Source organism: Eschscholzia californica, unplaced genomic scaffold (genome assembly GCF_041429995.1).
Source record: "Eschscholzia californica isolate CP2 unplaced genomic scaffold, dmEscCali1.0.p SCAF_2, whole genome shotgun sequence".
Taxonomy (NCBI): Eukaryota; Viridiplantae; Streptophyta; class Magnoliopsida; order Ranunculales; family Papaveraceae; genus Eschscholzia; species Eschscholzia californica.
Genome location: NW_028238309.1, coordinates 46,672,007 through 46,686,652, shown reverse-complemented (window position 1 = coordinate 46,686,652; position 14,646 = coordinate 46,672,007). Strand labels below are relative to the sequence as shown.

General features: G+C 36.1%; 1 protein-coding gene across 1 annotated transcript; it reads left to right on the top strand.

Moving 5' to 3' along the window:
• The first annotated feature begins 9,181 nt into the window (after positions 1–9,181).
• LOC147558424 (soluble inorganic pyrophosphatase 4-like) lies at positions 9,182–14,097 on the top strand. The gene is made up of 9 exons (XM_086660078.1): positions 9,182–9,671; positions 11,011–11,278; positions 11,437–11,465; positions 12,201–12,266; positions 12,345–12,452; positions 13,023–13,088; positions 13,185–13,305; positions 13,431–13,512; positions 13,847–14,097. Exons 2-9 carry the CDS (start codon positions 11,020–11,022, stop codon positions 13,887–13,889), a joined length of 774 nt encoding a protein of 257 aa, XP_086516204.1. The 5' UTR covers positions 9,182–9,671; positions 11,011–11,019; the 3' UTR covers positions 13,890–14,097.
• Positions 14,098–14,646: the final 549 nt, after the last annotated feature.

The window sequence follows — 14,646 nt, the reverse complement described above, 5'->3', positions numbered from 1 at the left end:
GAGCAACGGTTGCTGCGAAAGCTGTAGGAACTTCCAGTCTACCTTTGGAAACTGGTCTAGTTTTAGAACTTCATAATTGCTATTATGTACCCTCTATTTCTATAAACATTATCTCAGTCTCAGAATTAGACAAAGAGGGATATCACCTATTAAAAACCAGCGTTGTTCTTTATACAAAGGTGAAATGTTTTATACCAGTGCTAAGCTATACAACGGTCTCTATATTACGAATATTGAGAACGAAGTCTTCAACATAGAAACCAATAGGCTACGGTCAGATGATTCAAATCCAAGTTACCTTTGGCATTGTCGTTTGGGTCACATTAACATGACAAGCATGAAAAAGCTCCATGAACATGGACTTCTAGGTTCGTATAATTTAGAATCATATGACACATGCGAATCATGTTTAATGGGTAAAATGACGAGGTCTTCTTTTAAAGGAAAAGGAGACCGAGCCAAAGAACTCTTGGAACTCATACATACGGATGTATGCGGACCAATGAGTACTCCGGCGAGAGGTAACTATGGCTACTTCATCACGTTCACGGATGACTTCACTCGTTATGGTTACATATACTTGATGAGGCATAAGTCCGAATCGTTTGACATGTTCAAACAATTTCAGAACGAAGTAGAGAATCAACTTGGCAAGAAAATAAAAGCCATTCGATCCGATCGAGGTGGTGAATATTTGAGTCAAGAATTTGACGATCATCTTAGGAGTTGTGGTATAGTATCTCAACTCACTCCGCCAGGAACACCCCAGATGAATGGTGTTTCTGAAAGGAGAAATCGCACCTTGTTAGACATGGTTCGATCTATGATGAGCTTAGCAAATCTTCCAAACACGTTCTGGGGGTATGCTCTAGAAACGGCTGCTTTCACACTTAACCGAGCTCCGTCAAAAGCTGTAGAAAAGACGCCATATGAGTTATGGTTTGGAAAGATTCCAAAGCTGTCTTTTCTCAAAGTCTGGGGATGCGAAGTTTATGTAAAACGCTTACAAGGAGACAAACTCGCACCTAAATCAGACAAATGTCTCTTTGTGGGCTATCCAAAAGAGACAAGGGGTTACTACTTCTACCACGAATCTGAGAACAAAGTGTTTGTTGCTCGAGATGGTGTCTTCCTTGAAAAGGAATTCCTTTCCAAACAGACAAGTGGGAGAAATGTAGATATCGATGAAATTCGATATGAGCAACAAATAAACACAGATATAGAAATATCAAGAGGTTTAGCGGCTCCTATCTATACACAAAGTATGGAAGAGGAAAATGAGGTCGAGAGAGTACCTCCCGCTCAAGTCGAATCAAATTCGCAGGAGACATCTCAACTAGTTGAGAACACTCCAAAAGTTGCTCAGGCCCTTCGTAGATCTCAAAGGCTCCAGGAATTATCTCAGAAAACAGATATCCTACTGTTAGAAGATAATGAGCCGAGTACCTACAACCAAGCTATGACGAGCCCCGACTCCGAAAAATGGCTAAAAGCCATGAGATCGGAAATGGATTCCATGTCAGAAAATCAAGTATGGAACTTGATCGATTTGCCCGATGGAGCAAAACCAATCGGATGCAAATGGGTTTTCAAAGTAAAAACTGACAAGGATGGAAACGTTAGCGTTTTCAAAGCTAGACTCGTGGCAAAAGGATACAAACAGATTCATGACATAGACTATGATGAAACCTTTTCACCTGTCGCAATGCTTAAATCCATTCGGATCATTCTAGCAATTGCAGCTCATTATGATTATGAGATTTGGCAAATGGATGTCAAAACCGCCTTCCTGAACGGACACTTGGAAGAGGATGTGTACATGACACAACCCGAAGGTTTTGTAGATTCCAAAAATGCTGGAAAAGTTTGCAAGCTTAAGAAATCCATTTATGGACTCAAGCAAGCAAGCCGGAGTTGGAATCTTCGATTCGACGAGAAAATCAAAGAATTTGGATTTCTCAAGAATGCAGAAGAATCTTGTGTTTACAAGAAGGTTAGTGGGAACGACCTAGGTTTCTTAGTCCTTTATGTTGATGACATATTAATCATAGGAAACAATATTCCGATGTTGGAATCAGTTAAAGACTGGCTTCGGAAATGCTTCTCTATGAAGGACTTAGGGGAAGCAGAATACATATTGGGAATCAAGATCTATAGAGATAGATCAAGGAGGATGATCGGACTTAGTCAAGAAACTTATATAGATAAGATTCTTCAACGGTTCGAGATGACAAACTCCAAAAGAGGATTCCTTCCCATGTCACATGGTATGGTGCTTAGCAAAGATCAGTGTCCTAAGAGTCCTGATGAGCTAGCACACATGATGAAAGTACCCTATGCTTCGGCAATAGGATCAATCATGTACGCCATGATCTGCACTCGCCCAGACGTCTCATATGCTTTGAGCATGTGTAGCCGTTACCAATCAAATCCAGGCCAAGCGCACTGGCACGCCGCCAAGAATATCCTAAAATACCTGAAAAGGACTAAGGATCATTTCCTGGTATATGGCGGGGAAGATACACTAAAAGTTGTAGGCCATGTGGATGCAAGCTTTCAAACGGATAGAGACGACTTCAAATCACAATCTGGGTTCGTCTACTGTCTGAATGGAGGAGCGGTATGTTGGAAAAGTTCCAAGCAGAGCACAGTTGCAGACTCTACCACTGAAGCAGAATACCTAGCGGCCTCGGAAGCTGCAAAGGAAGGAGTCTGGATCAAGAAGTTCATGATAGAACTTGGTGTCGTACCTGGCATGGAAGAGGGCGTGACTCTCTATTGTGACAACACCGGAGCTATAGCCCAAGCCAAGGAACCAAGAGCGCACCAAAAATCCAAACATATCCAAAGGAAGTACCACTTGATTAGAGAAATCATAGAGAGAAAAGATGTGGTAATTTGCAAGGTTCATACGGATGATAACGTTGCAGATCCGTTAACCAAACCGTTACCTCAGCCCAAACATGATTCACACATGAGGGACATTGGTATAAAGCGCATTGGGGAATGGCAACAAATGTAATTTGGATTCATAATAGAGTTTATGTACCTAATTACTTACATTCGATAAATAAAATAAAAGAAATTTTATTTTGTCATTAAAATTTGGTTTGGTATTTTAAGAGACAGTCCACACGATAAAGAAAACGCTCCGAGTAGGCTTGTCAGATACGTGATCTGATGAATGAAACCCTACTAAGTGAACTTGGAGTGATTCATTATCAATTCCCTAGTCCAGGTCATTGCATGGACAACAATGACTCACGAAGACTAGTACGGGAGTCGATGGGATAGCGCAGTTTCATGGGCTATAGAAATAGTGTATTCGATTCGACTACGTGAGTGCATAATAGGGATTATACACTGGAATAACCCTCAACGTGAGAAGTTCATCCAAAGAATGATGAAATCGTCAAACTTCTCACAAAGACAAGATTGAAGAGATTCCTCAAAACATGAGTGCTCAGCTCATCTTATGTAAGGAATGTCTGACTTTGGTTCCGTTAAACGCCGCGCCGTAAAAGGAGGTTATAAAGGCGGATACTGGGAAGGACAGGATAGACATGAAGTTGAGTGGGAGCGCAAGAATGGATTATGTCCTCCTAACCATGTTAGGGTACAGTGTCCTCGGGCCACTTGACGAGCAACAACTGAAAATGCATGGCCGTGCTCAAATGGATTAAAAGTTAATCATTTGTTTTGACAGTTGTACTCGAGATCAAGAAAGTCTGAATGACGTGACGTATCAGATGGGATACTAAGTGACATGGGAATCGAGCATTGTACTTGTTCTAAGTCCAAGTGGGAGTCTGAAGGAGTTGAAGGAGATGTCCTTCGACCAAGGTGACAATGCGAACAATTTGTCGGATAGGACAATTGATGCGGAAGATCATCAAGTCCGATTGATTTAGGGATCGTAGAGTTGTAGCTAGAGACCAACTACGATCGACGAATTACGAAGTAATTCGCGGCTAACTTCGATCGGATCCTACAACGGGTTACACATAAGAGTGACAAATTGATCTAGGATATGACTAGTGGGAGTGAGATATAATCATGGGAGTGTCCCATAAACATATCTCATAGGCCTAAAAAGGAATTAGGCAAAGATAGTACAAAAGGGCCAAAAACAGGGTTTTTGGGCCTAGACCGGTTCGGGTACTTCTAGGACTCGGATTGAGCTGAATTTTGGAGGGTTAGTTGCTGATATAATAAACATTATATCTGCCAATTTTCGTGGTGTTTGGACACCTCCTCCTTAGGGAATTGAGAAAATATCAATAGTTGCTATTTTCGACTATTTCCCTAAATCTTATTCTAAAGGGTGTTTTAGGAAACTTAAAAGGAGGTGGATTCTTATTAGGGTTCTATATAAACACTCTTAGGGCAGAGAATAAGGTGTGGAATTTCTCTCTAAGCTTTCTTACTCTACCACATCAAGTAGAGAGGAGAAAGTGAGCTAATTCCCATTAACTATCTATCTAGTCAAGAAGAATGGAGTTCTTCTTTTCCAACCACCATTGGTGTGCTAGCTATACAACAAGGTGGGAGATCAAATTGTTTGCTCGTGTCCCAAGTAGAGGAGCTACACTTGAAGCTCTTGGTCTTCTCATAAGCAATTGGAAAGGTTCGAGGGAAAACTAGCGAACAAGGTATTTATCTTTCTAGTTTTAATTAATGATTATCATAGGTTTATGCATGTGATCCTGGGAATACTAGTGTAGACATTAGATGTCTTAATTCCGCTATAAACACTAGTAGAATGGTGTAAAACCCAACAACAACAAGAGAGATATCTACAGAGAGAAAGAGAGAATGCGACGGATAAAGATCGAACCAGTGAAATAGCGAGAAAGATATATATGAGAGAGAGAGAGAGGGTGAGGTGGTTGGTGGTCGAAAATGACAGTGGTGGTCGAAAGTTGTGATGGTGGAGGAGAGGTGAAGATGAAGATTAAGAGACTAAAAACAATCAAATGAATTTTACCTGTTCACCTCAAAATTAAAGAAGAAGGAGAAAGAAGAACAAATTAATAAGATGATATTTGAAACCTTTTTTGATTGTTAGTGGCGTTATCATTCTTTACCACATAGATGATAGTTTGAATCTTAGAATAGGAAATGAATGAAAATATTTGATTAAGAGTTCATGAAAAGTTAGTTCAACAAAAAAAAAAAAAAAAAAAAGAGTTCATGAAAAGTAAAATAGGAGGGAATTTTTTATTTGTGGCGTTACCATTCTTTACCACATATTATCGGTGGTTTTTCTTTCATCCTAACTTTTTTTTTTGTTGAAATTTTCTTTCATCATAATGCTTTTGGTGTCACTTGTCCGGGACAGGGAGGATTTTAGGTCACTTTGAATAGATGCTTATCCTCTCGGGCTCTCCATATTCTTGACTACCTTAATATATATGTTGGCCAAAGTTGATAACAACACCTTGATTATCAATTCTTTTTCTCTTTCCACTATGAGAATCCTATTCTTTATAATTGGTATTCCAGACTCTTTTTTATTACTTAATAATCTCATATTTGACATTATTAAATATAACTTAGTTTTTAAGCATCATAGCTGTTCAGAAACTTCAAAGCTTAGCTATATATTCGTACTATAATAAACATCGGAAGCATTACATCGAAAGCATTTTAAGGAATCGGTTTTAAAGAAACATTTTAATGGCTTAATTTGTTGCCATGTCTTTTCAACAGACAGGCAACCCACTAAAATGTCTTTCTATTCTCATTCTCAATGCATATTTGTTTTTGTTATTCGATTTGGTTGGTATGAAAATTTCTTATACTAAAAATATGCTACCATAACCCCAATAATAAATTGAATTTGATAAAATATTGGTCGACAAAATGTAGCAATGTAAATAAATGGCTCTGTTGGGGGTCCTGGTTGATAGAAGAAGAAAATGCAATATAATGACCCTAAAGCCTGTGATTTGCTCCCTTATTTTCTATTATTATTTACTTGAAATTTTCGTAAGAGTTTCATTATAATTCATTTTATGGGAAAACTGTTATTTTAGCAGTTAAATAATAATTATGGCCATAATTATATACGTGAAATTAAAATATTAAAAAATCGTGTATAAGATTCCAAAAGATACACTATTAATGTGATATATATCTAAATTTATCATCTAATGTTTGGTAAATTAATCAACCAAATCAATAGATCAAAACAAAATAATCAAGGGAGTTCTATGTGCACAAAATATTTTAACTTAATTTGTGACTCATAAATTATGAGTTACTTCCACTAAAAAATCGAAAAATTTCAAATTTGATTAAGATCTGGATCGTGCTTTTACCCGACTTTTTTTCTTTTTCTTTTTGATTAAAACCGGAATTACATTCATAAGTGATCCACATTATTACATGGTATTCGATTGTTAATTCCCCTGAGAACTACACGAGAGTTACATAAGTAAAGTTCTACGCATAACTTTCGAACGTAAAGTGCCTGATGAAGGGAAAGAAATGAGTAGACACAAAAAAAGAAAGAACCCTAAAGGTCGACCAAAGAAAAAGATCTTCAAGATTGAGAATGAAAAGACCTTAGAGGTTGATAAAATATTATACTAATATTAAAGGTGCCCCCAGCCGAGAGAACTACCGTCGCCATTAACGGGAAAGCGCCGCCTGCCATTACGTTGAAAACCATCGTCACTGCCGGAAACCACCATGATCCAAACTACAAAACCACCACCATATCATACCACAAAAAACAGACTCCCACCATCCCCATTGAAAACCACCACCGTATCAAACCACAAAACCACTAGAAGACCACAAAGAACCCTAACTCAAGCCACCGCTATCTCTTTTATTCAATGCCACCACCACCACCAAACACAGCAACTCAAACCACCACCATCACTTTCGTTCAATCCCCGCTACCACCATACAACACCAATCAGACCACCATCGCTTCCGTTCAATCCCTTCACCACCATAAACCATAAATCTAACCACCGCAATACACTACGACCACCACCTCATCAAGAACACAATGACTACCACACCGATCTGGGACCCTAGAAACTATTTAGGGAGGGATAGCAAGCTACTAAAGAAAGGTACAAGGGTTACGACGAAGGGAGGACCCTTCGCCGGAAGCAAAACTCAGATCTGTGAAAGACGGTTTTAGAGAGAGAGACGGGTTTTTTTTCATCTTAATCTATTAAGAACTTGAAGTACACGACTTTTTGTTGACACATATACAAATGAACACATAAAATCTCACTATTATTTCCACTATTTTCGAAATTTATAGACGCATAGTATCTATGAAATATTTAGAATGAACTGTTAAATGATCTTGTACTCGATAATGTGCCGAAAAGATTGTGTTAATCTAGCTAGCATTATTATTTTTATAGGAGATGAACTAGAGTATCCAAGATCTCGAAAGTCCACTGAGGTGATTGCTTGGAAAACTAGTGGAATTGGTAGCTTTCCTTCATCTAAAGAAGAAGTGGATGAGAAGTGTAAGAATGGTAGCTTATACAAGTTAAAAGAAGAAAATTGCCCTACAATCTTACTACAAGTTGGGTAATGGAGAGTCAGTCATAGCTGCAACCAGCTCACATGTAGAAAATTATAAAAATATGATGCGGATAGAGAGAGAAAGAAAGAGATTGATCCTTATATGCCAAGGTATAATTCTTGAATGAGAATAAAGATTGAAAGAACACAGACCTTTTGCCTATAAATGAAGTCCCTTCCACGCCACCTCTTATTCCAGTCATCCATGACTTGGATATATGCCACTTTGGCCATATATAGATGACATTTTTTACACTTGGCCACTTGGGTATAAATCAACAATGACAATGACACATTTAAAATCGGAAACAAAAACAATATTAAGAGGTATATAATTCTAAAGAAAAATGGTAATTTTATCAAATTATTTGAGGCAGGCAATTTTCTTTTTTCTTCTGCTTCCACTTTCGACCACCACTTCCAACCACCAGTCCACCAGTATCTCTATCATTTCATTTCTATCATTTGCATATTTCATTATCTGTGTCGGTCAAATATTTCTTTTTAAATTTTTGACCATTTCTCTCTGAAATTTTGGCTCTCTTTTTCTCTATCCACACTGTTCTGTCGAAGAGAAATATTTCTTTCGTCAATCACGAAAAAATTCATATTGACTTGGAAATAAACCTCATGAATTGAGAGTCTATTGATATGATTTAATCAGGAGGTAACTAGGGGTCATTTTGTTATGTCAAGAAAAATTCCACCATAAATATGGAAGTAGTCAAGTAGTAATAATAAAATGGCACGAACAATCACAAACAGATAAAAGGTAGTATTGATAAATTAACCAATGGGTGCTTATGGGCTTATTAAGATATGAAGGAGAAACGAACAAAAAACAACTAAACATAGGATTAATATAAGCTATAAACCATGTTCCACCAAGAGCTCCAAATCCTCGAAACCTAAATAAGATAAAGTGAAAGAAATAAAAATGCAGTTTATTAATTATCACATAATGGAATGAAATTTATATTATAAAGTTTAAATTTGTCTAGTACGAAAGTTGTTTGACTAAATAAATCATACCCAGATGATCCGTAGATAAAAGCTTTATAGAATAAAGTATCGGTGGTTTACATGTTAGAAGGAGTTAGGGCTGTTGAATAGTATTAATTACCAAACTATTTATTTTAACACTTAGAATATCACGTATATATTTGTTTAATAACTTGTTCCAGTAACAACTGAATGTGACGTTATACCTCCATTATGACGGGAACCGGGAAGTTTCATGGTACAACAAATTTAGGACCATTATTTAATTAGAATACTTCAAGTAATAACAGAGACAAGACATCCTACTTCCACGTTTACGTATTTACTTTTATTCTGGAAATTGATTTTTAGTGAATTTTTTTATAAATCGAAAGGGTTTTTTTTTGTCAATTTTAAAACTTAACTAAATTCTGAATTGATTAGGTAGAAATTTAAAAATGAATCTAATCTATATTTTGTCGAATTAATCTTAATAATTTTAGATCTATTTGATTCAGACAAATATCTTTATCTAATGTGAATATTATTTATTTTTTACCTAAAAAGCTGTAAATTGTTTAGGTGGGACCTAATTAGGCATGTAGAATATCCTCATATTTAATACCTTAATCCCATTCATAGATGCCGAAGTTTCCACCGACAGAATCCAGATTTGTTCTCTCACACTCTCATAGTTGAAGACCGCGCGTCGCTGGTGGCGCGTGGAACTAGAAGATAGCGACGAACTAAACGACCGTTAGGAATTCCGTCTCTGTCAACGTGGCAACACTCTCTTCAGTTTGAAGCAACTAATTATATTCTGACGCGTAATATTTACGCTGATCTGGATTCACGTTAATGTTCCGTTTCCTAATTCTTTAATCCAAACTTTCTCTCTCTAAAACTCACTAATAACGTATGAAAGTGCCTTTAAACCGGCAAGGAGTGAGAAAGAGAAAGAAAGAAAGAAAGCGGGAATTCTCACACCTCTGTTTCTCAACTTATAAAATCTGTGTTTTCTAGGGTTTTTTCATTTACATTGATTTCTCGCAATTGAGTTTTGGAATTTGTTTCCGGAGCTCGATCTTGTTTGTTCAAATCAATCTCAGAGCTTCCATCATTTTTCTCAGGTTAGCTTTGAATCCTTTGATTTATTTCAGTTACTTGCTTCAAATGCATTTAAATCTATTTCTCTCTTTCTCTCTCTCTAGATCGATGTTGAATACTAACATTTCTCTGCTCTTTCAGTTCAATGATTTCAGTAACTGTTAATCTAAGCTGATAAGCATTTCGTCTTTCTTATTTCTCTGTGGATCAATGTTGATTAGCGTACTTTTTTGCTGTATTTAGGTCTATAATCTGTAATGTTTTCTAACTGCTATTATTTAGGGCATTTTGATCCGATTCAGGTACTTTATTTGAGAAGCATTTTGGTTTTTCTGTACGGATCGATGTTCAAAATCACTTTCTCTATTGGTCTTAGCTCTATCTCAAGGTCATTAGTTTTGAGTAATAAATTAAAAAAAAATCACAGAGACTGAATTTCTGAATCTGTTTGAGATTTGATATTTATGTGCCGGATTTGGTTTCTACATTTTTTGTTAGTGACGCAATCTTTTGTCTTTTCAATTCCAGTGAAAGGCATTAATGTTTTTTGGATCGAGATTATTGTAGTTTTCTTCCTGTTATGTTAGGTTATGATAATGAAAATCTGATTAGATCGCTGATTTTTTGTATCTTAAAGATTTCGGTTCTTTCAATAGTTTGATTCTGTTCAATTAATGCCTATATCTATGTTATGCCCAAATTCTAATTAGATTTCGGTTCTTTCAATAGTTTGATTCTGTTCAATCAATGCTTTATGGCTCATAGATTTTTTAATGTTTTGTTATAAGATAATTACTTTGTATATGTGACAAATTGCGATATTCACATGAAATTTCTGACTATTTTTCGGCAAAGTCTCATTCACTCAGAGACACAAGCTAGAGATTTACTTTGTTCTGATAGGAAAGAGGGACTACATTATCGTATTTAGCCCCTTGGTAAAGCTAGCAAGTGCGTTGAACCGTCTGCTTATAAATCTTATTAGGAATATGATGACTAATGAGCTATTGATCTATTACTATACTATGTAAACTTTACGTTCTTGATGTGCATGCCAATATGATATTTCAATAGATGATCTGGTCATTATACGTACTAGCTAGATATGGATTTTTTAGTAATTAATCTGGAAGATCTCTGCTAATCTTTAATTGAATAAAACCGCATCAAAATCATCGTCGTAGTAGTATTATGGATTTTCATTTTCGGCTGGGAAGTAAGAGAGGATGATGTTTATGAGTATAAAAACCTAGAATTTGATACTAATTAGTTATTCATATTCTATCTTATATGTGCACAAAATAGCTCATAACGCAAATTATTGAAAGCTGCACTGTTAATTTTGATGTATTTCGTTTTCAGCTTTGAGCGATGGCTCCAACTATTGAAACTCCAATCACTGAAACTCTAACTAAGGAAACTCCGACCAATGAAGCTCCAATCAAAGTCACTAAGGAAACTCCAACCGATGAAGCTCCAATCAAAGTCACTAAGGAAACTCCAACTAATGAAGCTCCAATCAAAGTCAATGGAGCACGTCAAACGTCACGAGCCCCTCTTAATGAAAGAATACTTTCATCCCTTTCTCGGAGATCAGTTGCAGCACATCCTTGGCATGATCTTGAGATAGGTAATGGAATTTAATTCTTAATTGTACTAATACCTCATTTCCATTTTGGTCTATTCCCCCATAAGTGAATCAAAGTGTTTAGTTGTGAAAGTTTGTCTCTCTCTCTCTCTATCCATTTAAATCTACTAAACCTGTTTAATTTCTGAATCCTAATGCAGGGCCTGAAGCTCCGATTATCTTCAATTGTGTAAGAATACTGATCTGTACTTAATAGTTAACGGTTACTGACTTACTTCAATAAAAGAAATTTTCCGCTCATGAAAGCATGATTATATAGTTTGCCTTTCTTCCCTCAGTTTTCGATCACCCTAAAGGGAGATCCCTGACAGTCCTCTTAATAAATTAGTCTCCCTTGGCACAAGCGCACTTTTGCTAGTTCGTCGTTACTATTACATCTTTTTTGTTTGAGAGTTTAGAGATAAAGATTAGACAAAGCACATGTTACAAACTTACCTTGACAGGAAACAGAATAGTGATTTGATTGCTCATACTTGACCAGCAAACTTTGTGTCTTCTATCTTCTGTTTCACCATATTTGAACTGTAGACAAAAGAAACCCAATAGAGTTTTACTCACGAGTAGAAGTTTGGATGTACCAAGATTTTTATTTACGTACGCAGTTGCATGTTGGAACAGTCTGTGCTGGTCTGGCATGCAACAGGTGGCTTAGGGCCAAAAGAACCATTGGCTCTTGAAGTTCTACGTACATTTATATCTCTATATTGACCTAAATTATTTTCCTTTTATACTTCAATTTTTTAGTTTTATAACTAATCCTTCCTATTAGAATGTCTTGTTTGTTCTCCTTTTAGATCGTAACTTTAAAATGTTTTTATGCGAAACATTTTCGAATATGTTTGAGATTAATAAATAGAATTACCTCTATAATAGGTTTTCATGAAAATCAATTGCTAATATGCAGGTTGTTGAAATTGGAAAAGGAAGTAAGGTGAAATATGAACTTGACAAGAAAACTGGGCTTATCAAGGTAATCAATAAACTTCACTTTTGCCTTATATTGCTCTCGACGTTCTTCCAATACTAAAAATTTGGACTTCTCTTGCAGGTTGACCGTGTATTGTACTCGTCTGTTGTGTACCCCCACAACTATGGCTTCATCCCTCGTACTCTCTGTGAGGATAATGATCCCATGGATGTCTTGGTTCTCATGCAGGTATTTTGCAATAATATTTGCGTTTAAGTCATAAATACAAACACATATGAATAAGATGATGCTTCATGATGAAAACCAAGTAAATATTGTCGATGGAAGTATCTTCAGAAAAGTCTGTTCTTAAAACAAAACATTAGACTTTTCAAAAAAAATACAAAACATTAGGAAGTTCATATGTTAACATTTGCTGGCGTGGTGTATATCTAAAATGTAAAAAATGTCTTAAAATATATTGCTGGTATTTCAGATGTCGGCTAGCAATTGAAAAAAAAAACTGATATGAGCTGGTTGATAAAATTAGTTATGTAGCTTCCATACCGGTTATATATCACCATATCATCTTCTTCTTCTTTCGCCACCTCCCCCCAATATTATCGACTTTTGCCGAATGGTCCAATATCCAATTTCAAAATTTCAACTACTTAAATGGTAGCATAATAGATGCCAAGGTCTTAAAAGTAGCATATTTTGTTGTTGTAGCTCATGCAGAGCTGCTCATGTGGTGATATATCACTAAGACTCTAACTATCTAGGCTAACTAGTAATTTGTGATATTGGGAACACTTGCAGGAACCAATTCTTCCCGGATGTTTTCTTCGAGCTAAAGCCATTGGTCTTATGCCTATGATTGATCAGGTAATATATCCTCCCACCCCACCTTCCGCACCAACTTTAATGATTTCTTCCCGTTTTAGGCTAATTTTGGTGTATTCAATTATAAATGGATATTAGGGAGAGAAAGACGACAAGATAATTGCTGTATGTGCTGATGATCCTGAATATCGACACTTCACTGATATCAAAGAGCTTGCACCTCATCGTTTGGCTGAGATTAGACGCTTCTTCGAAGATTGTATCCTTTTTTGGTTACCATATATGATTAGTAACTTTTTTGAACAATAATCACATTTTCAAACTAAACCAAATAACATGTTACTCTTCGCTGTCTATTAAAATTGCCTTAACAAATGAAATCAGACAAGAAAAATGAGAACAAGGAAGTAGCTGTGAATGACTTTCTACCAGCTGCTGCTGCTTATGAAGCTATCCAACATTCCATGTGAGTCTCCTTTTTCACTTCATTTCCTCTATTTCTTATAGGTAGCTAGTGTTTTTGTTTCTGAGTCAGATGAAAACTTACTCGAGGACTAAATTGACTCGAAGTCAGACTTTAGAAATAGTTATTTTTGTCTTACACAGTGATGTCAGACACGTTTGAATGGCTGTTTCAGCTGTTTTTATTAAGCGAATGTTCAGCATTTCTGTGAATAAACCTTGTAATAAAAATAGATCGAAGATTCGCTCAATAAAATATCACATATTCCCTGTTTGTCTGATATGATTCTTCGTCGCTTGTGATTATAGTATTCACTTTAATTGTCGTTATTGTGAAGGGATCTTTATGCTTCGTATATCGTGGAGAATTTGAGGAGATAAGTTGGAGAATGGAGTGATGAAAAGTTGGATGTTGTGGTACTTCTAGAATGGTATGAAGACAGAGGTTGTTTACATAAATAGATATAAGAAAGAGATAAAGAAAGAAATGAAGGTTACTGTGGTTGTGTAATAATACTCTATTGTCCATTTTGTTCGGATTTCATATATACAAGTATTTTACTAAAACAAAAATCTATATCACTTTTGCTATTTCTCTTTTGTTTTTGTGCTCTCCTCTTTTTTTTTGGCATTTCTGAAAGATTTGAATTTAGAATATGTTTGAAGTTTGAACTGTGTATACCAATAGGCATTGGTTAGACTTAAAAAAAAAACACCTTTATATGGTGGTGGACTGGTGGTGGTGTCTCTTTTTCTTTCAACTGAATCTGATTTGTTTAAATCATTTGATCTGAATCATTTTACTCAAATGGACCCAAATAACTCAAGTCAACCATTCAAAAGAGGAAAGAAAAAACAGTCACTCTGGAATCTTACTTGAATCAATCAAGGCTTCAAATCAAATTTCATATTTGAGTAAAAAGCTAACTGGACCCAGACAACCCTAGTCAGCCATTCCGACGAGTAAAGAAAAGGGTCGGTGGGTATATAGACCAAAATAATGTTAAAAAAAGGTTTATGATCCAATCTTCTCAAAATATGGATATTTAGTCCTTTTACATTATGGACATAAAAACCCTCACTTTCTAAACACATTACCGTCTATGTCCCACGCTCAAATTTGACGTGGAGATTTATT

Coding starts and splice junctions, on each gene's coding strand:
- LOC147558424 (XM_086660078.1), top strand. CDS start 11,020: ATGGCTCCAACTATTGAAACTCCAATCACTGAAACTCTAACTAAGGAA. Junction 12,453..13,022: donor ATGTCTTGGTTCTCATGCAG/GTATTTTGCAAT, acceptor GAACACTTGCAG/GAACCAATTCTTCCCGGATG. Junction 13,306..13,430: donor TAGACGCTTCTTCGAAGATT/GTATCCTTTTTT, acceptor AAATGAAATCAG/ACAAGAAAAATGAGAACAAG.